Source organism: Kogia breviceps, chromosome 3 (assembly GCF_026419965.1).
Source record: "Kogia breviceps isolate mKogBre1 chromosome 3, mKogBre1 haplotype 1, whole genome shotgun sequence".
NCBI classification, from domain to species: Eukaryota; Metazoa; Chordata; class Mammalia; order Artiodactyla; family Physeteridae; genus Kogia; species Kogia breviceps.
Window position 1 is genome coordinate 50,192,758 of NC_081312.1, and position 25,213 is coordinate 50,217,970.

General features: G+C 37.2%; 1 protein-coding gene across 2 annotated transcripts in view; it reads right to left on the reverse strand.

The window, feature by feature from the left end:
• ATL1 (atlastin GTPase 1) overlaps positions 1-25,213 on the reverse strand; it is a 90,320-nt gene that overhangs the window by 56,169 nt on the left and 8,938 nt on the right. For both annotated transcript variants that reach the window (XM_067028484.1, XM_067028483.1), the window contains exon 2: positions 23,088-23,257. In XM_067028484.1, the coding sequence (XP_066884585.1) occupies positions 23,088-23,121 (34 nt within the window). In that variant the 5' untranslated portion in view covers positions 23,122-23,257. The remainder of the gene's footprint in view (positions 1-23,087; positions 23,258-25,213) is intronic.

Genomic DNA, 25,213 nt, shown 5'->3' on the forward strand with positions numbered 1-25,213 from the left:
AGAAAAATTCAAAGAAAAACATTTATTTTAAAAATCACAGAAGAATAGAAAATATGAATAATCTTACATCTGGAAAATAAGTTAAATTCATACTTTAAAACCTTCATGTAAAAACAAAACAAAAAATAAAACTCCAGGCTCAGCTGGCTTCCATGGTGAATTCTTCCAAATAGTTAGAGAAAAAAATAGGCATCTTACACAAACTCTACCAGAGAACAGAAAATGAGGGACCATTCTCAACTTGTTTTGTGATTTCAGAATAACTATCATACCAAAAAGTGACAAGAACATTAAAAAAAGAGAATATTATAAGCCAGTGTCTCATGAAGATAAACTCAAAAATTTCAAAAATATAGCAATTCAACTCCAGAGACAATAAAAAAAATAATACATCATAACTACACAGTATTTATTATTATAGGAATTCAAAGTTAGTTTAACATTCAAAAGGCAAGCAATATAATTGGCTACATTAAGTGAAAGAGAAAACCATATCAATAGATTCATAAAAGCAGGTATGAAAATGCAACACTTATTTCTAATTTAAAAAAACCTCTCAACAGTGGCAGGGATATATACACACTACCAAATGTAAATTAGATAGCTAGTGGGAAGCTACAGCATAGCACAGGGAGTTCACCTCTGTACTTAGTGACCACCTAGAGGGGTGGGATAGGGAGGGTGGGAGGGAGGGTGACAAAAGAGGGAAGAGTTATGGGAACATATGTATATGTATAACTGATTCACTTTGTTGTAAAAGAGAAACTAACACACTATTGTAAAACAGTTATACTCAAATAAAGATGTTAAAAAAAAAAAAACCTCTCAACAAATTAGGAATAGAAGGAAAATTCCTTAAACTGATCAATGGTATTGACAAGTACAGCTAATATTACACTTTTAAAAAACTTTTTATTTTTTATATAGTCATCCTAGTGAGTGTGAAGTGGTATCTCATTGTTGTTTTTGTTTCTGGGGCCACACTGCATGGTATGCGGGATGTTAATTCCCCAACCACCAGGGAGTGAACCTGTGCCCCCTCCAGTGGAAGTGTGTAGTCTTAACCACTGGACCATCAGGGAAGTGCCAGATTACACTTATTTTTGAAATACTGAAAGTTTTCCCTGAAATTGGGGACCTGACATAGATCACTAGTTCTAATCAGTATTATACTGGAAGTCTTAGCCAGTGCAATAGGGAAGATAATTAACTAAAAATAAAAGGATTGGAGAACAAGAAATCACATAGCATTAACAACAGACGACATGATTATGTATGTAGAAAATCCAAAAGAATATACAGATAATTATTAATAAATTTAGCAAAGTTTACAGATACAAAGTTGACTTTTTATTATATTCTATTTTTATATACTTGCAGCAAATAATTACAAAATGAAATTTCGAAAAACATTCACAAATATATAGTCAAATTGACTTGTTCTTGGTCAATTGACATTTTGTAACAGTTTAATTGGGATATAATTCACATACCATATAATTCACCCACTTAAAGTCAAAAATCCACTTGATGGCCCTGGTCCAGGAAGATCCCACATGCCACGGCGCATCTAAGCCTGTGCACCACAACTACTGAGCTTGCGCTCTAGAGCCCACTAGCCACAACTACTGAGCTCATGTGCCACAACTACTGAAGCCGTGTGCCTAGAGCCCATGCTCCACAACAAGAGAAGCCACTGCAATGAGAAGTCTGCACACCGCAACGAACAGTAGCCCCTGCTCGCCGCAACTAGAGAAAGCCCACACGCAGCAATGAAGACCCAATGCAGCCAAAAGTAAATAAATAAAATAAATCTAAAAAAATCCATTTGATGGTTTTTAATATATTCAGAGGTGTGCAAATCATCGCCCTGATTAATTTTATAACACCGTGGTCACCCTCCAAAATACCCATACCCTTTAGCAGTCATCCCCATTCTCCCTTACCCACCTCCAGCCCTAGGCAACCGTTAGTCTATCAAAGATTTGCCTATTCTGGACATTTCATATAACTAGAATCATACAATATGTGATTTTTTTGTTACTGTTTTCATTTACTTAGCATAATGTTTTCAAGGTTTATCCATGTTGTAGTATGTACCAGTCCTTCATTTTTTGTGGCCAAATAATATTACATTGTTTGGATATACTACATTTTGTTTATCCATTCATTAGTTAATTGGCATTTAGGTTGTTTCCACTTTTTGGCTAAAATGAATAATGCTGTTATAAACTTAATGTACAAGTTTTTGTGTGGACATATGTTTTCACTTCTCTAGGATGTTCAGTTGATTTGTGACAAAGATGCTAAGGCAACTCAATGGAGAAAGAATAGTCTTCACAACAAATGGTGCTAGAACAACTGGATATCTAAATGCAAAAAAGTAAATTTCAATGTATCACACCCATATAAAATATTAACTCAAAATGGATCATAAATCTAAAGGTAAAACCAAAACTATTAATTTCTGGAAGAAAACATAAAAGAAAAGCTTTATGACCTTGGATTAGGCAATGATTTCTTACATATGATGCCAAAAGCATGACCCATTGTTTTAGTCTCTTCAGGTTGCTATAACAAACTACCACAGACTAGGTAGCTTATAAACAACAGAACTTTATTTTTCACAGTTCTAGAGGCTGGAAGTTTTGAGATTAGGGTGCCAGCATGGTCAGGAAAGGAGCTTTTTCCAAGTTGCAGACTCCTCATTGTATCCTCACATGGTGGCAGAGATTAGGGAGCTCTGTGGGAGTCTCCTTCATAAGAGCATTAATCCTATTCATGAGGTTCCACCCTCATTTCCAAATCACCTCCCAAATGTCCTACTTCCTAATACTATTACATTGGGCTTCAGAATTTTGACATATGAATTTTGGGGAGATACAAATATCCAGACCATAACACCCATAAAAGAAAAAATTATAAACTGGACTTCTTCAATTAAGAACGTCTGCTCTTTGCAGAGGGCGACTGCCCCACCCACTCAGGCCCCAGGAGCCTGCTGAGCTCCCAGGAGGATCCCCTGCCTTCCAAAGTCCCCTCCAGGTCTGGTGTGTCCTTGGGCATAGGAAGGAGGCTGGGGGGATCAAGAGAGGCAGGCAGGAGGGGCCCTCTGGGGGAGTGGGAGAGGAGCTGAGGGCGATGGTCCTGCTCACTTGGGCCCCAGGAGGCTGCTGAGCTCCCAGGCTGATCCTCCACCCTCCAAGGCCCCTGCAGGCTGCATGGGTCCTTGGGGGCATAGGAAGGAGGCCAGAGGATCAGGAGAGTAAGGTGGGAGGGGCCCTCCCAGACCCAAGACTGAAGGAAAAGGAGAGGAGAGGAGGGCGTTTGCCCCACTCACTCGAGCCCAGAAAACCTGCTGGGCTCCCACATGAGGTCCCCTGCCCTGTGAGAAGAGGGGTGGGGGGCATGCCTGAGCGCCTTCTGTTCCTTGAGCCTAAGTTCCACCTCCCACAGCCCCCAGGGGCTTTTTTGTCACCCCACGTAGCTTGCGGGCAGAAGTTCCTGTGGTGGGAGCTTGGAGTCTGAATGACTGGACTAACAGAGAACCTCAGACCCCAGGAAATATTCATCTGAGTGAGTTCTCACAGAGTTCCTCATCTCAGCACCAAGACCCAGCTCTACCCAATAGCCTACAAACTCCAATGTGGGAAGCCTCAGGCCAAACAACAAGTAAAACAGGAACACAATCCCATTCGTTAAAAAAAAAAAAAAAAAAGAGACGGCAAAAAAATACATCACAGATGAAGGAGCAAGGTAAAAACCTACAAGACTGAATAAATGAAGAAGAAATAGGCAATCTACCTGAAAAAGAATTCAGAGTAATGGTAGTAAAGATGATCCAGAATCTCGGAAATAGAATGGAAGCACAGATTGAGAAAATACAAGAAATATTTAACAAAGATCTAGAAGGACTAAAGAACAAACAACCAGAGATGAACAACACAATAAATGAAATGAAAAATACACTAGAAGGAATCAATAACAGAATAATAGAGGCAGAAGAACGAATAAGTGAGATGCAAGACAAAATGGTGGAAATAACTGCCAAGGAGCAAAATAAAGAAAAAAGAATGAAAAGAATTGAAAACTATCTCAGAGATCTCTGAGACAACACTAAACGCACCAACATTCGAATTATAGGGGTCCCAGAAGAAGAAGAGAAAAAGAAAGGGTCCGAGAAAATACTTGAAGAGATTATACTGGAAAACTTCCCTAATATGGGAAAGTAAATAGTCACCCAAGTCTAGGAAGCACAGAGAGTCCCATACAGGATAAACCCTTGGTAAAACACACCAAGACACATATTAATCAAACTAACAAAAATTAAATTCAAAGAAAAAATATTAAAAGCAGCAGGGAAAAACAAAAAATAACATACAAAGGAACCCCCATAAGGTTATCAGCTGATTTTTCAGTGGAAACTTTGCAGGCCAGAAGGGAGTGGCAGGATATACTTAAAGTGATGAAAGAGAAAAACCTACGATCAAACTTACTCTACCCAGCAAGTATCTCATTCAGATTCAATGGAGAAGTCAAAAGCTTTTCAGACAAACAAAAGCTAAGAGAATTCAGCATCACCAAACCAGCTTCACAACAAATGCTAAAGAAACTTCTCTAAGTGGGAAACACAAGAGAAGAAAAAGACATACAAAAACAAACCCAAAACAATTAAGAAAATGGTAATAGGAATATACATATCAATAATAACCTTGAATGTAAGTGGATTAAATGCCCCAACCAAAAGACATAGACTGGCTGAATGGATACAAAAACAAGACATATATATATATATATATATATATATATATATATATATACATATATATATATATATATATATATAGGTGTGTGTGTATATATATATATATATATATATATATATATGCTATCTACAAGAGACCCACTTCAGACTAGGGACACATACAGACTGAAAGTGAAGGGAGGGAAAAAGATATTCCATGCAAATGGAAATCAAAAGAAAGCTGGAGTAGCAATACTTGTATCAGATAAAACAGACTTTAACATAAAGACTGTTACAAGAGATAAGGAGGGACACTACATAATAAAGGATCAATCCAAGAAGAAGATATAACAATTGTAAATATTTATGCACCCAACACAGGAGCTCTTCAATACATAAGGCAAATGCTAACAACCAGGAAAGGAGAAATCGACAGTAACACAATAGTAGGGGACTTCAACACCCCACTTACACTAATGGACAGATCATCCATACAGAAAATAAATAAGGAAACACAAGCTTTAAATGACACAATAGACCAGATAGATCTAATTGATATTTATAGAACATTCCACCAAAAAATGGAAGAATATACTTTCTTCTTAAGTGCAAACGGAACATTTTCCAAGGTAGATCACATCTTGGATCACAAATCAAGCTTCGGGAAATTTAAGAAAATTTAAATCGTATCAAAATCTTTCCTGACCACAACGCTGTGAGATTGGAAATCAATTACAGGAAAAAAACTGTAAAGACCACAAATACATGGAGGCTAAACAGTGCACTACTAAATAACCAAGAGATCACTGAAGAAGTCAAAGAAGAAGTAAAAAAAAATACATAGAAACAAATGACAATGAAAACACGATGACCCAAAACCTATGGATTGCAGCAAAAGCAGTTCTAAGAGGGAAATTTATAGCAATTCAATCTCACCTCAAGAAACAAGAAAAATCTCAAATAAACAACCTAACCCGACACTTAAAACAACTAGAGAAAGAAGAACAAAGAAAACCCAAAGTCAGTAGAAGGAAAGAAATCATAAATCAGAGCAGAAATAAATGAAATAGAAATGAATAAAACAATAGCAAAGATCAATAAAACGAAAAGCTGGTTCTTTGAGAAGATAAACAAAATTGATGAACCCTTAGCCAGACTCACCAAGAAAAAAAGAGACAGGACGCAAATCAATAAAATCAGAAATGAAAAAGGAGAAATCACAACTGACACTGCAGAAATACAAAGGATTATAAGAGACTACAAACAACTATATGCCAATAAAATGGACAACACGAAGAAATGGACAAATTCTTAGAAAGGTACAATTTTCCAAGACTGAACCAGGAAGAATTAGGAAATATAAACAAAACTATCACAAGTAATGAAATTGCTGTAATTAAAAATCTTCCAACAAACAGAAGTCCAGTACCAGATGGCTTCACAGGCGAATTCTATCAAACATTTAGAGGAGAGCTAACACCAATCCTTCTCAAACTCTTCCAAAATATAGCAGATGGACAAACATTCCCAAATTCATTCTACGAAGCCACTATCACCCTAATACCAAAACCAGAAAAAGATATCACAAAAAAAGAAAATTATAGGGCTTCCCTGGTGGGGCAGTGGTTGAGAGTCCACCTGCCAATGCAGGGGACACGGGTTCGTGCCCTGGTCTAGGAAGATCCCACATGCCGTGGAGCGGCTAGGCCCGTGAGCCATGGCCTCTGAACCTGCGCGTCGGGAGCCTGTGCTCCACAACGGGAGAGGCCACAACAGTAAGAGGTCCATGTAACGCAAAAAAAAAAACCCAACCCCCCAAAAAAACCAAACAAACAAAAAGAAAAAAACAACAACGAAAAGACCAATATCACTGGTGAACATAGATGCAAAAATCCTGAACAGAATGCTAGCAAACAGAGTCCAGCAGCACATTAAAGGATCATACACCATGATCAAGTGGGATTTATCCCAAGGATGCAAGGAATCTTCAATATATGCAAATCAATCAATGTGATACACCATGTTAACAAATTAAGGAATAAAAACCATATGATCATCTCAATAGATGCAGAAAAAGGTTTTGACAAAATTCAACACCCATTTACGATAAAAACTCTCCAAAAAATGGGCATAGAGGGAAACTACCTCAACATAATAAAGGCCATACATGACAAACCAACAGCAAGCATCATACTAAACATTGAAAAACTGAAAGCATTTCCACTAGGATCAGGAACAACACAGGATGTCCACTCTCACGACTCTTATTCAACATAGTTTTGGAAGTCCTATCCACAGCAATCAGAGAAGAAAAAGAAATAAAAGGAATACAAATTGGAAAACAAGGAGTAAAGCTGTCACTGTTTGCAGATGACATGATACTATACATAGAGAATCCTAAAGATGCTACAAAAAAACTACTAGAGCTAATCAATGAATTTGGTAAAGTAGTAGGATACAAATTAATGCACAGAAATCTCTTGCATTCCTATACATTAATGATGAAAAATCTGAAAGAGAAATCAAGGAAACACTCCCATTTACCATTACAACAAAAAGAATAATATACCTAGGAATAAACCTGCCTAAGGAGGTGAAAGACTTGAACTCAGAAAACTATAAAACACTGATGAAAGAAATAAAAGATGACATAAACAGATGGAGAAATACACCATGTCTTTGGATTGAAAGAATCAATATTGTGAAAATGACTATACTGCCCAAAGCAATCTACAGATTCAATGCAATCCCTATCAAACTACCAATGGCATTTTTTACAGAACTAGAACAAAACATCTTACAATTCGTATGGAAACACAAAAGACCCCGAATAGCCAAAGCAATCTTGAGAAAGAAAAATGGAGCTGGAGGAATCAGGCTCCCTGACTTCAAACTATACCACAAAGCTACAGTAATCAAGACAGTATGGTAGTGGCACAAAAACAGAAATATAGATCAATGGAACAGGATAGAAAGCCCAGAGATAAACCCACACACATATGGTCACCTTATCTTTGATAAAGGAGGGAAGGATATACAGTGGAGAAAAGACAGCCTCTTCAATAAGTGGTGCTGGGAAAACTGGACAGCTACCTGTAGAAGTATGAAATTAGAACACTCCCTAACACCACACACAAAAATAAACTCAAAATGGGTTAAAGACCTAAATGTAAGGCCAGACACTATCAAACTCTCAGAGGAAAACATAGGCAGAACACTCTATGACATAAACCACAGCAAGATCCTTTTTGACCCATCTCCTAGAGAAATGGAAATAAGAACAAAAATAAACAAATGGAACCTAATGAAACTTAAAAGCTTTTGCACAGCAAAGGATACCATAAACAAGACCAAAAGACAACCCTCAGAATGGGAGAAAATAGTTGCAAATGAAGCAACTGACAAAGGATTAATATCCAAAATTTATAAGCAACTCATGCAGCTCAATAACAAAAAAACAAACAACCCAATCCAAAAATGGGCAGAAGAACTAAATAGACATTTCTCCAAAGAAGATATACAGATTGCCAACAAACACATGAAAGAATGCTCAACATCATTAATCATTAGAGAAATGCAAATCAAAACTACAATGAGATATCACCTCACACCGGTCAGATTGGCCATCATCAAAAACTCTAGAAACAATAAATGCTGGAGAGGGTGTGGGGAAAAGGGAACCCTCGTGCACTGCTGGTGGGAATGTAAATTGATACAGCCACTATGGAGAACAGTATGGAGGTTCCTTAAAAAACTACAAATAGAACTACCATATGACCCCACAATCCCACTACTGGGCATATACCCTGAGAAAACCATAATTCAAAAAGAGTCATGTACCAAAATGTTTATTGCAGCTCCATTTACGATAGCTAGGACATGGAAGCAACCTAAGTGCCCATCAACAGATGAATGGATAAAGAAGATGTGGCACATATATACAATGGAATATTACTCAGCCATAAAAAGAAATGAAACTGAGTTATTTGTAATGAGGTGGATAGACCTGGAGTCTGTCATACAGAGTGAAGTAAGTCAGAAGGAAAAAAACAAATACCATATGCTAACACATATATATGGAATCTAAGAAAAAAAATGTCATGAAGAGATTAGTGATAGGACTGGAATAAAACACAGACCTACTAGAGCATGGACTTGAGGATATGGTGAGGGGGAAGGGTAAGCTGTGACGATGTGAGAGAGTGGCAGGGACATATACACACTACCAAAAGTAAGTTAGATAGCTAGTGGGAAGCTGCCGCATAGCACAGGGAGTTCACCTCTGTGCTTTGTGACCACCTAGAGGGGTGGGATAGGGAGGGTGGGAGGGAGGGAGACGCAAGAGGGAAGAGATATGGGAACATATGTTTATGTATAACTGATTCACTTTGTTGTAAAGGAGAAACTAACACTATTGTAAAACAGTTATACTCAAATAAAAATGTTTAAAAGGCTAAAAAAAACCCAAAAACAAATAAAAAATGAAAAAATATATTGATACATTTTTTATATATCAGATTTACAAAGATCAAGGATAATTCCTTTCATTAGTTGGAATGTGAATCTGTATCCTCAGACGCTGCAGAATTTAAATGGATTCAGCACCTTCAGGCAGCAATTTGGCAACTAATTATCAAAAATGCAAATATACACACTCCTTGACCCAGCAATGCTATTTCAAAGAATTCATCCTGCAGACAGACTCATCCACATGCAAAAAACCAGAAGGAGGGTTAATGCCCATCAACAAGGGACTGATTAATAAACTATGGTTCATTCACCTATGAAATACAAGGTAGTTACAAAGAATAAGGAAGCTCATTTGAAATAACTGCCAATATATATTATGAAAAAATAATACAAGGTATAAAACAGTATATATTGTATAGTATAGTATCACTGGGGAAAAAAGTGTGTAGGAGAGTGTGTTTGGCATATTTGAGGAACAGCAAGGAGTATAGTATGGATGGAGCATATTGGGAAGATTATGAAGGGCTAGATCATGCAAAGAAAGACAGGTCAAATCTGAAAGGATTTTGGACAGAGTGGATATTGAGGGTGAGGGAAGAGAAAAGGCATCAGTGGATGTTTGTATATGATTATCCTGTCCAACTCTACCTTTATATGGTAGGTGTGGATGAGACACATAACTTTAAACTTTTAGTTTAGATGTTCAAGGTCTTTGAAGAGCTACCAACAGGCTAAATGAACAGGAAGGAGATTATATATTAAGTGTGATGTAAGTATGCTGTAAAATAAAACAAATATCTGAGTTGTGGCTTTAAAACAATGAGATAGTTTACAGGAAAGTGTCTCATGACAATGTAAGCCAATTACCGTATTAAATATTCCTTTTTTTGGTAAGGAAACTTTTAAAAATACAGAAATATTTTGTTATTAATAGAATGAAAAATGGAATCGAATTAATCTGTGGAATATTCATAAATATATAATCATTAGTTTGTATTTCATCTAAAGTTAAGAAAGTCTTCCTATCCAAAACCTATTGCTACCATCAATCTATACATATTTTTATGGTAATCAATATTTACATATAAAACTATTTAGATAAGCTAAACCCAGATGTCTATCAACTGATAAATGGACCAACAAATGTGGTATACCCATACAACGAAATATTATTCAGCAATAAAAAATGCAGAACCAATACATGTTAAAATATGGATGTACCTTGAAAACGCAATGTTAAATGAAAGAAGCCAGTCACAAAGGACCACATACTGTATGATTTCATATAAATGGAATCATAGATTTGCCAGAATAGGCAAATCTATAGAGACAGAAAGTGAATTAGTGGTTGCCTAGGACTGGGGAGTGGAAGGGGATTAGGGGGTGATGGCTAAGAGGTACAAATTTTCTTTTAGGGGCTAATGAAATGTTCCAAAATTGTGGTGATGAGTTCACAGCCCTGAATACACAAAAAGCCATTGAATTATACACCTTTAAGTGGGTGAATTGTATGGTATATGAATTATATCTCAATAAAGCTGTTAAAAAAACTATTTAGAAAAACTTCAGTTTCTGTAAAAAACGTCAAAATTGAAAACACAGACTGAAAATATCTGGAGAGCAGAGATTGTCTTACTCATGTTTCCATTTCTTAAACACTTGTAACAGAAACTTACACAGTAGACACTCAATAAATATTTATATGAATTTAATAGAAAATAACTGAAACGTATTAGAATATACAGCATAATCAAGAACAAATATTTTGAGCTTGATTCATTATTCATAACTATATTTTATCAAAGCAATAAATATTATTCTTGCTCTAAAAGAATCCAAAAGTCCATTGGAATGCATGCCAAATCTCTTTAGCACCAGATTTCTACCTTCTTAAATATGTGTGCTTAAACTAAACTTAGTTTCAATTCCTGGAGCACTATGTAAATGTTTAAAAAGCAGGAAACAGGTCAGAAGCAAATCAGATGGGAATTAGCATTTTACTATGGATAATACAAATGTATAGCTTACAAGGAGAGAACCAAAAAATATATATCATTTAGCCTTTTTACATACTAAATCTTATATTCAGTAAAGGGATTTTAGGGACTTTTCCATTCTATGTGGTGTTTTAAATCACTGGAAGCTGGCCACTCACCTACCAAATTAAGATACGTTGAAAGGGAATCTTCAAAAACTTATAGATGGAGAATAATCATTTTAATATACTGGAAATGCTGTGGGTGTGTATTTCTAATTTTAATTGTAAATTCTGTAAAAATAAAATCTATACTTCATGTCTCCAGCAAAAATTAAACCTCACAAGATGACTAACTCTGAGTATGTTGAAGCCTTTATAGAGAAAAAGACATAGCACCTAGGAAACCGTCTTTTGGCTGCAATTAAACTGCAATTAAAAGGAAATATTATTTCTTCTTAAACTATTATGTCTCTTTCTAACAGTAGAACTTGAAGAATGACAGAGAAAACATTTGAATGAGCACCTGAGAATGACTTCCAAAAACACAGCAAAAGGGCGTGTATACAGAAAGGGACAAATACAGTTGAGGAAACAAAAACAAAAGATTAACTCATAAAACAAATTTTAAGAATGTTTCAGCAAGAGTAGAGATAGAAGTTACAATGAGATGATTACACATAACAGACAACAAAACACTACCATGCAGACTCTCTGATTGTTCTGCTGTTAACAACACCTTTGAGGAAGAGGGTTAAAAGGAATAATGCAGATCTTGCGACTTCAGAGCCTTGGAAGAAACAAGTAAATCATTTGGCAGGCTGTTTATTTATACTGAATCCAAAAGCATTGCATAAATGGTTAAATGATGCCTCTAGAAGAACAATGTCATCATGATTAGGGCACTGTGTGTATATATATATATAAAATATACATACACATATTTCATATGTTCAGGTATATACATGAAAAGACTTCAATAGAAAGATAAGTAACTGATAAGAAGAAATACTAATGGTTAATAGACACGGGGAAAAGTTAGGTCTTCTCAGTAAGTAAAGAAATAATGCTAACTAAAAGGAGATAAACTTTTTAGGTTTTATAACTTGCAAAGGTTAAAAAATATATACACTCAGAGTTGGAAACATTAAAAAACACTAAAAAAATATACATACCCTTTAATGAAACAATTCAATTTCTAGGAATTTACCCTAAGGAAACTATCAGGATTGTGCATATGTATTTATCTACATAAAGGTTCATTACAGGGCTTCCCTGGTGGCGCAGTGGTTGAGAATCCGCCTGCCGATGCAGGGGACGCGGGTTCGTGCCCCGGTCCAGGAAGATCCCACATACTGCGGAGCAGCTGGGCCCGTGAGCCGTGGCCGCTGAGCCTGTGCATCCGGAGCCTGTGCTCCGCAACGGGAGAGGCCACAACAGTGAGAGGCCCGCGTACCACAAAAAAAAAAAAAAAAAAGGTTCATTACAGCATTATTTATATAACAAAAAATTGGAAACAATCTAAATCCCTAACTCTAGGGTACTGTAAATAAATTATGTCACAGTTATACTATGCAAAATATGGAGCCATTTGAAAGCAGGTTATAGAAAAAAACCTAATCATGAGAAAATATGTTCACATATTTTGAGGAAAAAAAGCAGATGGGAAGTGTAATCCCCATTAAGGAAAAGAAATCCTCATGCAGTTACAGTATTTGTTTTCTAAGGAACTGTCTCATCCTTTAATCATCTCTGAGTCAGCTATTTTGAAAATGGGTGGCTACTCTTTCTACTGAATATTGTCTGTGTCATGCTCAGTTCTATCTCCACCATTCTCAGCTCTTCTATTTTTTTTTTTATTTAGCCATTGTCTCTTTTTAAAAAAATTATTATTTAATATTTATTTATTTATTTTGGCTGCATTGGGTCTTTGTTGCTGTGTGCGGGCTTTCTCTGGCTGTGGTGGGGGGGGCTGCTACTCTTCGTTTTGGTGTGCAGGCTTCTCATTTCAGTGGCTTCTCTTGTTGAGGAGCACAGGCCCTAGAGCGCGCAGGCTTCAGTAGTTGTCACGCGTGGGCTCAGTAGTTGTGGCATGCAGGCTCAGTAGATGTGGTACATGGGCTTAGTTGCTCCGTGGCATGTGGCATCTTCCTGGACCAGGGGTCAAACCCGTGTCCCTTGCATTGGCAGGTGGATTCGTAACCACTGTGCCACCAGGGAAGTCCCTCTAAGCTCTTCTTTACATTGCAGAGACTGGAAATGTGGAAACTACAGTACTACAATTCTTACAATCCCTTCTTAGCAGGGTTTCTGGTTTAGATTTTGCCCATGAAAGGCACTCATGACGTTTGGAGGCAAGAGTGAAGATGAAACCTTTACTGCCTTCTAACAGAGTGGACAGATATGTGAGCACCTATGAGGCTTGCAGCACATGCCAAAAGGAACAGAACTGCAACAATTCACAGATAGTAGCCAACATTTTGAAGGTACTGTCAAGAAGTACGTGCCTGGACCTTTGGAGTGGGAAGAGAGTGTAAGAATATGTGGTCCCATGTGAATGCTTACCAAGGGGCATTTACTGTAGAGGAAGCTCACAAAAATCAGATGGACAAGGTGACTGACTCTTTTTGTGAACGTTAGTCAGCCTCCTACTCCAGCCACTCCTGCTCAGTAGGCCCATAGACTAAAATAGCAAATGACATATGAAGCATCTATATTAGTATCAGACAAAATAGACTTTGGGGCAAAAAGCAATACTCAGGAGAAAGAGGTTCACTACATAAAAATAAAAGGCTCAGTTCATCAGGAAGATGTAACAAGTCCACCTTTGTGTGCACCTAACAACTTAGCTCAACGTCCATAAACAAAGCTTAAGGGAATATTAAGAGAAAATTGGCAAACCCACTGTCATGTTTTAAAACATCTCGCAGAATTTTAAAGTATCTATCAGATATCAGTATCTGGTAGATCAAACAGTCCAGAAATCAGTAAGAGTTTGAAAGATATGAACAATACATTTAATAAGCTTGAGCTAATGAACATATATAGTACACTGCATCAAAAATTAGTAAACAAAAAGTGCTTTTCAAACCTACATGGAATATGTATAAAAATTAAACACATAGTAGGACATAAAACAAGTTTCAACAAAGTTCACACCAGGTATTCTATAAACCTGAACTGCCCAATATTGCAGCCACTAGCCACATGTGGCTGTTCAAATTAATTAAAATTAAATAAAATTAAGTGTTTGGTCCTCTTTCTCACTGGCCATACTTCAAATGCCCAAAAGACACATGGCTAGAGGCTAACATATTGGACAGTATAGATACAGAACATTTCTATCAGCATAGAAAATGGTGCTACTGTACAACATATTCTCTGACTAGAATAAAATTAAGTATGAAATCAATATCAACAAAAATATAATTTAGAAATCCATACTTTCTGTATATTCACAGGTAAAGAAAGAAATCATTGTGGACATTTAAAATACTTCAAACTGATTGAGATTGAATCTACTGCATATCAACACATATAGGATACAGCAAAATTGATATTTAGAGAAAACCTATAGCCCTAAATGCATATATTAGAAAAAGAAGGCAAGCTCAAAATAAATGAGCTCAGTATCCAACTTTTTTTAAGTTAAAAAGAGAATATAGAATGAAATCAAAGAAAGTACAAGAAGGAAATGACAGAGATGCACAGAAATTAGGTAAATATAAAAGAAAAAAAGGAGAGATTAACAGTAAAAGATATAATAAGGAAGATACAGATAAAATTAAGCAGAGAAAATAATAGAAAATTAAGAACAATCTCATGCCAAGTTGACAAAAATGGACCGATTCCAAGAAAAATATAAATTACCAAATCTGACTCAAGAAGAAATAGAAAGCTTTAATCGTTCTATAACCAATACAGAAGTTGAATCAATAGTTCAAAATCTTACTAAAAGAAGACAGGAGGTCCAGATGGTTTAATAGACTAGTTTTCCCACACTGGATCATTCTAATCACATATAAACACTCCTAGAGAATCAAAAAGAAAAGAAAAAAAATTTCCTCCCACTCATTTTATAAAGTTAATATAACCTTGACACCAAAGTCAGAAAAGGAAAGTATAAAAAAAGAAAATTAGTTGTAAACATGCTTGGAAATACCTTTAAAAGATTAGCAAATCCAGCAATGTATTTAAAAAGGCAATACAGTATGTCTAGCCTGGGTTTATTCCAGGAATGCAAGATCACTTCAACAAAGAAGATCTTTTAATATAATTAAACACATTTAAAAATTAAAGAATAAAAGCCATATGATTATTTCAATAATTACAGAAAAAGCAGTCATTATAATTCAATATGTAGTGATGATTTTTAAAAAAATATTACTTAGGAATAAAGGAGAACATTCTTAATCTGATTAAGACGGGAAAAAGACATAAAAGACAAAGATTAAAAGGAATGAACAAAGCAATAACTACTGCAGATGATACGTTTCTTTATGTAGAAAACCCTAAAAAATCAAAAGGCAATTTAGCTCAATTAATAAGACAGTTTAATAAGGTTCCTAGATATAAGATAAATATGTAAAAGCCGACTGCATTTTATATACTATTAATAGCCAAATATATATATATATATACATATATATATATACATATATATATATACATATACAGTTGATACGTGAACAACACAGGTTTGAATTGCACAGGTCCACTTACACGTGGATATTTTTCAATAAATACACAGTTGGCCCTCCATACTGGCAGGTTCTGCATCAGTGGATTCAACCAACTGTGAATCATACACTATGCTTACAATTCGTGGTTGGCTGACTCTGCCTAAGCAGAACCCACAAATACGAAGGGCAGACTATAGGACTTGAGCATCTGTGGGTTTTGGCATCTGCAGAAGGTCCTGGAACCAATCCCCCACAGATACTGAGGGATGATTTTAATAGGGGAAAAAATCATAACAACAAAAAATGTAAGGAACATAAGAGCAAAACTAACAAATGATAAGCAGGTCATTCAAAGAGAGTTTTTAAACTACTGCAAGACATCAAGAAACAAAAGCTAAATAAATGAAGGAATATGCCATGTACATGGATAGGAATATTTAATATAGTAAAAATCTTGATTCTATCAAACTAATCTACAAGTTGGATGCAATTTTAATTTTAAAAATCCCAACTGGGCTTTCCATAGATGTTGAAAGCCAAAAGCCAAGAATAAAGAACAAAAAAAGCTATAAGGCATATAGAAAATAAATAGCAAAATGACAGATGTAAATCCCTCTGTGTCAGTAAGTTACATTAATGTAAATGGATTAAGCTCTCCAATCAAAAGACAGAGACTGGTATAATGAATTTAAAAAAATATGATCCAGCTACATGCTGTCTACAAGAGATTCACTTTGGATCCAAAGACACAAATAGGTTGAAAGTGAAAGGATGGAAAAAAGATATTCCAATTCTAATGGTAAGCAAAGGAGAAGAGGAGTGGTTATATTAATATGCGGACAAAATAGACTAACTCAAAAAGTTGAAACAAAGAGGGATATTATATATTAATAAAGGTTCAATGCATCAAGAAGATATAACAATTATAAACATTTTACATTTAATAACAGGCCATCAAAATATGTGAAGTGTTAAGTTGGAGACTTCAATACCCCACACTCATAATGGATAGAACAGAAGATAGGCAAGGAAATAGAGGATATGAACAACACAGTAAATCAACTAGGTCTAACAGACTTATATAGAACATTCTACCCAACAACAGAATACACATTCTTCTCAAGTATATATAGGACATTCTCTAGGATAGGTCATATGCTAGACCACAAGATCATAAGCTAGACCACAAATTAAGTCTCAGTGGATTTTTAAAAGATAGATATCATACAAAAAATATCTTCTCTAACCCACAGTGGAATGAAGTTAGAGATGAGTAACAGAAGTAAAACTGGAAAATTCACAAATCTGTGGAAATTAAGCAGCACACTAATAAACATCCAATGAATCAAAGAAGAAATAAACAAGAGAAATTAGGAAATGAAATGCAAATAAAAACTACCATGAGATACCACCTCACACCTATCAGGATAGCTACTATTCAAAAAAACAGAAAAGGACAAGTGCTGGTGAGGATGTAGAGGAATTACAACCCTTGTGCACTATTAATGGGAAAGTAAAATGGTACAGCCACTGTGGAATACAGTATGACAGTTCCTCAAAAAATTAAAACTATAACTACTATATGATTCAGCAGTTCTACTTCTAGGTATATACCCAAAGAACTGAAAGCAGATCTCAAAGAGATGTATTTGAACACCCATGTTCATAATAGCGTTATTTACAGATGCCAAAATGTGGAAGCAACATAAGTGTTTATTGACGGATGGATAAGCAAAATGTGGTATATACAGTCAATGAAATGTTACTCAGTTTTAAAAAGGAAGAAAATTCTGACATATGCTACAACATGGATAAAACTTAAGGACGCTATGCTAAGTGAAATAAGCCAGTCATAAAAAGACAAATACTTGATTCCACTTATATGAGATACTTAGAGTAGTCAATATCACAGGCAGAAAGCAGAATGATGGCTGCCAGGGGCTGGGGGAGGAGGGAATGGGGAGTTAGTGTTTAATGGGTACAGATGCTTTGCAAGATGAAAAGAATTCTGGAGATGGACGGCAGTGGTGGTTGTACAACAACATGATGCACTTAGCACTACTGAGCTGCACACTTAAAAATGGTTAAGATGGTAAATTTTATGTTATGTGTATTTTACCACAATTTTTAAAAAATGAAAAAAAGAGACATGCAAATTTTAAAACCAAATATTATAGGAGAAAATTTTATAACTTTGGGGTAGAGGAAGATTTCTTAAAATACAAAGAGCACAAACCATAAAGGAAAATATTAAATTGACTATTTTTAAATATAAAATTTCCGTTTACTAAAATATACCATCAAGAGAGCAAAGTCACATCACAAAGTAGCAAAGGACAAATAACCTGACAAAAGATCAGCAAAGGGCAAATAGGCAGAGTAGGAAATAGTAATGGTTAATAATGTATGAAAATATACTCACACCTCAATGGTAATCAGTAAAACACAGATTTAAACCATGGTGAGATATCATTTCATATCTATTATAATACCAAGTGTGGGTATTATAAGTAAACAAAATACTTTGTGGAAAAATGTATACGCTAGATTCCATTTATTTTAGGTTCTTAAAAATGTAAAACTAAATAATATATAATTTAGTGATATGTTACGTATATACACACATACATATATAATATATATATATAATATACATATAAGATGATCAGGAAATGAGAAACACCAAATTTATGAAAGTATTTATAAGGAGATGTTGCCATAAAGGAGGGACACACAAGCAATGTCAAAATATTGATAAAGTTCTATTTTTTCAGCTGGGGAGGGGAGATACAGGTGTTCATTATTATACTTTTTAAAACTGAACATCTATGTTTTATTTTTTTGTATATACATTTTTATAGAATAATTTTTATGTAAAAGAGCCTCCAAATTTAAAAATATGCAACTATTTTTCACGACTAAAGTTTCTCACAGTAAATAATTTTCCTGATGATCACAGGTTACACTTACAGTCTAGTCACTGGTTTCTAAAGATAATAAAGGCTACAGAGTTTGAAATGGAGGAAAGATATAACCCAAGAGCCGTCAAGACAAGGTAAACAGATATAAAGTATAAAAAATATATATGAAAAATATATATGAAAAAATATGTAGGGAAGGCAAATTAAATAAGAATAATGTGGACGGAAGTGTCTATAGGGGAAGTACATGTATGACCCAATAGAAATTTTATTTTGTTTCAGGAGGAACAGATACATAGAAAATGAGGCAAGTACAAAGGGACAAAGGGTCTCATTTCAAGGAAAACAGAATACAGCCAATTGGAAAAGAAAGATCAGGAGATAACTATAATCAAGATTGTTTTTAACCTTTCCTCAAAAAACAAAAACAGAAACCTAAAAATTAATTTTCAACAAATGCCTTTTCAACAAATAGACATTTCCTACACTTACTGTGAAGCTAAGAGTTTTTTTTAAAGGGGCAGGAAAAGCTGACACTTTAGTGCAAATATTCTTCTTCTAAAGCAATACTGAACTGACAGTTTCTGTTACATTGCAGAAAACTCAAATTTCCAGGTGGCATCCCAAGTTTTTAAGAAACTGTGATTAACAAAAACAAATAAATAAAAACAGGTACACTTCTGTTTTGTTTCTGGAAGTACTTAAACTCTAAGCCCAACATTGAAAGACTGCTTTCTGGGCTACTGTTTCTGATATTCATCTGTCTCCTTTGTTTTCCATACTAGCATATTCTTTGCCTTCTTTTCTAGTCCAAAGCGATCAAGTTTATAGAGCATTGATTTCTTATACCAGCTTAAGCCTAGACAGGCTTGTTGTGGCACTTATTGGATTCTATTTTAATTCCTTGTCCTCATCACATGGACCAGGTAAACAAACAACCCTAAATTTAAATCCTAGGTCTATAACATAAATGATCAAACCTCTGGGAAGTTATACTCTCTGAGTATCAGATTCCTTATGTATTAAAATAAGGATAATAATGCCTACTTTTTAAGAATTGACTTTTAAATGCTTAAATTTATTCAAATTTCTAGTTCAGTATAGATTCAGGTACAGGTGGTGGGATTCTCAGTTTTGGAAGCACAGATTTGCTTCCCAGTTGTATGTATGGGTATGATCCTCAAACACCACCCAACTCTGGGTGTCAGCAGAGATGCTTTTCTGTTTTCTAGCTTCCATGGCCCCTGTAGAACCTAACAGCTCTCTGACCACTCATAAAAATAACACCTGGTATTGGTCCTATAGGGCCCTTATCTGAACTTTATTTAGGTCCCCCTTACAAATTTTGCAAGTATCTCTCTTGCTCTCTTCTTGGAAATCCTATATTTTCCAATTCTGGATAGTTTAGCTTTCTCCTCTGCCCTTTGATTTCTAACTCGTCTGAAAAATATGTATTTAGCTAGATGATAAGGTCAGTTTACTGTCTTCCTTTCTAAGCTATCACCTGAGTTTTTTTCTCATCAGAGACCTCTGCCTTCTATGAGGGCCTGTTTTCTCTATTAACCTCACACCAGGCTCCATTAAACATAAAAATATTCCATAGCATTATGTTATAGAAAATAAATTAGAAGACAACTCTAGGTTCTAATCTCAGTCCTTTAACTTACTAAATACTATGTGACTTTCACCAAGTTATTTAACCTACCTGAGACTTAGTTTTTTCATCTGCAAACAGGGAATATGTCTTGACAACTTAGGAGGCTAAAGATCACATACAATAATGCAGATGAATGTGTCTTGAAAACTATAGTTCTAAACAATGCGAAAAGTATTATCCATTCAACAAAATACTGGTGATGGCAAAAGAATCAAGTCAAACTGCCAGCGTTGGAGTCCTAGCTCTATTATTTACCTTTTAATATGTAAAATGAGGGTTATAATACCCACTTCGTATGATATTAGCTCAGTGATGTTAGTTATTATTGTTATTATTAAATGCCTATTACATGTTAGGCATTGTACTAGATGCTGGTAATAAAACGGAATCAAGACAGACATGGCTAACATCTTTGCCAAAAACTTCTGCTATGTGCTACTCCATATGCTACATTTTCTAAGTCATTTATGTCATATACTCTTTACAGCAAAGAAAAATCTGAGTAGTAAAGCATTTCCATAGAGCATCAAGATATGACCCCACAATTCCACTATTTCTTTTCTGTGAAATTTCCAGTGAACACATAGTAACTGTGGTATTTCTTTTCTTAATTCATCACTTGACTCAAAACTCTTTTCATGACTTCTGGGTAAACTGCCTAGAATACTTTTCTATCAAATGTAAATAAGACAGTGTTTCTGAAGGTAACATCCAAAGATGATCTGCTTCTCAATAACCTAAAATGCTAATAAAAGGCAGATTCCTAGACCTTATTTCAGATGTATTGATGCAAAAGCTCTGGCTGGAAGATGTGGGAATCTGCATTTCTAATAAGTTCCCAGTGGGATTCTTATGCAAATCCCATTTGAGAACCACATTCTCAAGAAAGAAAAAAACCTCCAGTACATAAGAAATTTGTAACCAAAGGCAATACTGAAAAATAATGATCCAAAGCTTCGTGAAGGAGAAAAATTTTAATTGTCAGAATAAATTTTCACATGCCTGTCTCTTAACAGGGTTGAGTCAACAGTGCACAGAGATTAAGACCAAAATTGACTTGAACATACACACCTTAACTGTGACTGTTCAAGAAATTCCTATTCTGGAGGCCAAGGGAAAGGATGGAAAGGGGACACTCTGAAAAAGTTTACCCATATTTCAGAAGAAGCAAACAAAACGGTGTTATTACAGTAGTCACGCAAAATTGGGATTTGGTGATATCAGAAAATGGAACTGATTTCTCTTGAACTCAGACAGCTAAAGATAGACCTCCCTGCTTCAACTCCCCACATCTACCATAAACCTTGGATAATCTCTCAAATGTAGACTTTGCCTACTTGGGAGTTAAGCTGGTCCTGTGACCAATCAGAGGCAAGGAAAAATATGATCTCTTGATAAAAGATAATCAGTTTTCATAAAAGATAACCAAAATAACTAATTAAAATTTATACCTCTCAATCTGATGGACAGTTATATAAGAGATTTCACTGAGACACGGAAGAGAGTCAATCAAGGAGCTCTGAACTCCTAGTGCCTGCAAACTTTCCAAATAACAATTCAAAGCTAATGAACAAACTACTTCTCTGCCCACTAAGCCACACTGGTCTGAGATCAGCTCTGGTGCAGATAATAAAATGCCCTAAGATGGCAGTGGGTTCACCGTGGGTGGAAGAAGTCGGGAGCCCAAAGAGGAAAAAGACGCCCAACCTGCCCACACTAACCGTCCGTCCGCACCCAGTCTGGAGCAGCAGAGCAGGCGGGGCTGCGATTTCTCCTGCATCACTGCGCTCTCTCTTCTCCGCCTGCGTGAGCGCCGCCCTCCCACTCGCGAAGTGAACCCACTGGGCCTAGCCTCTCCTTCCCCCTCCCCTCGGCCTGATGCTGAATCATGAGCCCTGCATCTCCAAAAGGTAAAATCTGAGAACAATGCCACCCTTAGGGCTGGCCTGAATGGGGTACCAGGTCGGGGTGGGGCGGAAGGCTGGAAACCACAACTTTGCTCCCCTTCTTCCCAAATTCCCCACCCAACCCCCAGATGAAAATGAGTACCGCAGCCTTAGGGGATTCCCAAGCGGCACCCCTTCTTAGGCGTAGCTCGGGTTGGCAACGGTCAGACCTGGGCCCGGCGCGCTCCGCCTCATTGTTCCAACGCTGCCTACCAGCCCGCCCGCCAGCCAGGAGTCCGAGCCCTGCAAGGCCGGGGAGCTCGCAGCTCGTGGGGAAGGGGTGGGCGATCTCCGCCCCTCTCCTGTAACCACCGCCCCCTGCCCACTACCCTCGCCCTTCCTGCCCACCTCCTTTCGCTAAATAGGAGCCAGCGAGTCCCCCGGAGGCGACCGGGTGGGTGCTGTCCAAATGCTGGGAGGAGGAGGGCTGGGGTGGGGAGGGTGGGGAGAAGCGGGAGCCTCCGGCCTGCGCTTGGCTGCAGCCTTCGCCCCTTCGCCCCACAGCCAGATGCCTGTTCCACGGGTCCCGCTCGGCCACCGTTCCTCCCGCCCGACAGGGAGCCGCTCGGCGGTGGCCATCTCCCAGCCCTGGATGCTGGCGCCGAGCAGCCCTTGGCCCTCCTCGTCTCCACAAGCAGAAGGCGGAGGGCCTGTCCCCGTGCAGCCTGCAGAAGTCACCATACGCTACTCACCCCAACTGTTTCTGTCCCTGCGGTTCTTGGCCATGGTGGTCCGGGGACTGGTGGCGGTGTGGCACTGTCACGGCGCTCGCTCTTCTCCCGGCCGCAGGTTGCTGGCGGTGGGAGGCTCTGTGCCCGCGCTGGGCGCAGTTCGCTCAGACTCTGAGGATGTTGCTGTGGCGCTGGTGGGAAGGAGTGGGGAGGAGAAGGGAGGAGAAAGGGATGAACCAAGCTCAGCATCACAAGCCCAAGTTCACACAAATACCAGCGTCACACCCTCCCTACCTCAGCCCACCCCCAGAGCCTGAAGACAGTGACAGACAATGTACTGCAACATTTTCGATGGAGAAAACATACAAATAAACAGCACCACCTTACACACTCTCAAAGAATTTAACAGCATTATACAGTCAGAAATAACACAAACCAATATATTGCATGATTCTGTATGTTCAAATACCTGTTTCCTAGACCAGTTACATATTAGTAGAAACATGCTGGCAAATTTATATAGCCAAATAAATTTTTTCTTTCTTTTTCTTTTTTTTTTTTGCGGTACGCCGGCCTCTCACTGTTGTGGTCTCTCCCGTTGCGGAGCATAGGCTCCGGACGCGCAGGCTCAGCGGCCATGGCTCTTGGGCCCAGCCGTTCCGCGGCATGTGGGATCTTCCCAGATCGGGGCACGAACCCGTGTCCCCTGTATCGGCAGGCGGACTCTCAACCACTGTGCCACCAGGGAAGCCCGTAGCCAAAGAAATTTTAAAAAATCTGCGTTTATCTACCAGGTACCATTTCCCCCCTAACTTAAAAGCAAGGTCACATTAATAAAGAGGGTATCATGCATTTTTGTACCTGTATACTGAACAGGCCTGTCTGTTAAAATTAGGATAGCAAGTTTAGATTAAGATCAAGATAAATGAAAGCTGGAGGAGATTCACCATAATCTGTAACCGACTCCATTCTAGTGGGCAAAATTTCCCACTAGATTTGCAGAGATATCCTCTGGCGTTATACTGACAAATACTCTAAGTAAAGTCATACTACATAGTCTGGAAGAGCCTTGGCAGTAACAAAGGTTGCAGACAATTTTGAAAGCAAAAGGCAGTAAATACTTTAAAAAAAAATTCTCAATCTCTCCCTTTTCACTGGTTTCTTCTGCTTTCCCTATAAACTTAATATTCCATGTCCTAGAAACACTGTCCCTTCATGCTACCTGACCCTCAAGATACCATCATCCCATTCCTCACCTCCTCACACAGTTTTCACCTGCATGTGGTTGTTGCCCATACTCTACACAGATCAGTTTTGCCTAGGAGATTACTGCTAGCTTCTTAATTACCAGATCCTTGGTCTCTGTTTACTCCTCATCATAAGCAACTCTTCACTCTGTGTCCCCTCAATGTAATTTACTATGATGGCTTCAGAGAGGACCTCTATCCATGCTGTTGATTCCCAAATCTACTCTTCTAGTCTTAAGCTCTCTTGAGGAGAGATAATCATCATTCCAGAACTGAATTTATAACTGCCTGAGGTCATCTTCAGTTTGTTTTCCTACTGACACTTCAAAATCAATTTGTCAAAAACCAAACTCTCTCACTCACCACTGCCAAATCTTATGCATTTCATGTTTCAGTTAATGGTTCCATGACCTCAGAACACTGTAAACAAAGTTTACATTATAGTTTTAAAGGGGACTGTGTTCAACAGAGTTGCATTCCCTAAACTCTAATGAGACGACATAGGAAGATAGAAATTATCTCACCCCATACCTACGAACCAAATTCATTGAATAAAAAGAAGCGTGTTTTGCTTTTCTTGTATTTCTTTACTATAATTCTCAGCTCACATTCTAGCCTGATAATCCCTTTCAGGTGAATCCCATTAATTCAGAGTACAGTAGATTCCACCCCAAAAATGTTATATATGTAATTCAGTATCTATTCCTAATTGAAAAAGAAACTAATTTTTAAAAAACCCTTTTTCTATTGTAATTAATAAGTAATCTGTGAGATAATACTTGAGACTGTGTGAATGTCTTGGCCAAGAACTTTTCATCCAATGGTTTTTAGCATCCATTGACATCCTTGCCTGAAGTGACTTTACATTAGTGATTTAAAAATAATTATACCATTTCTTTT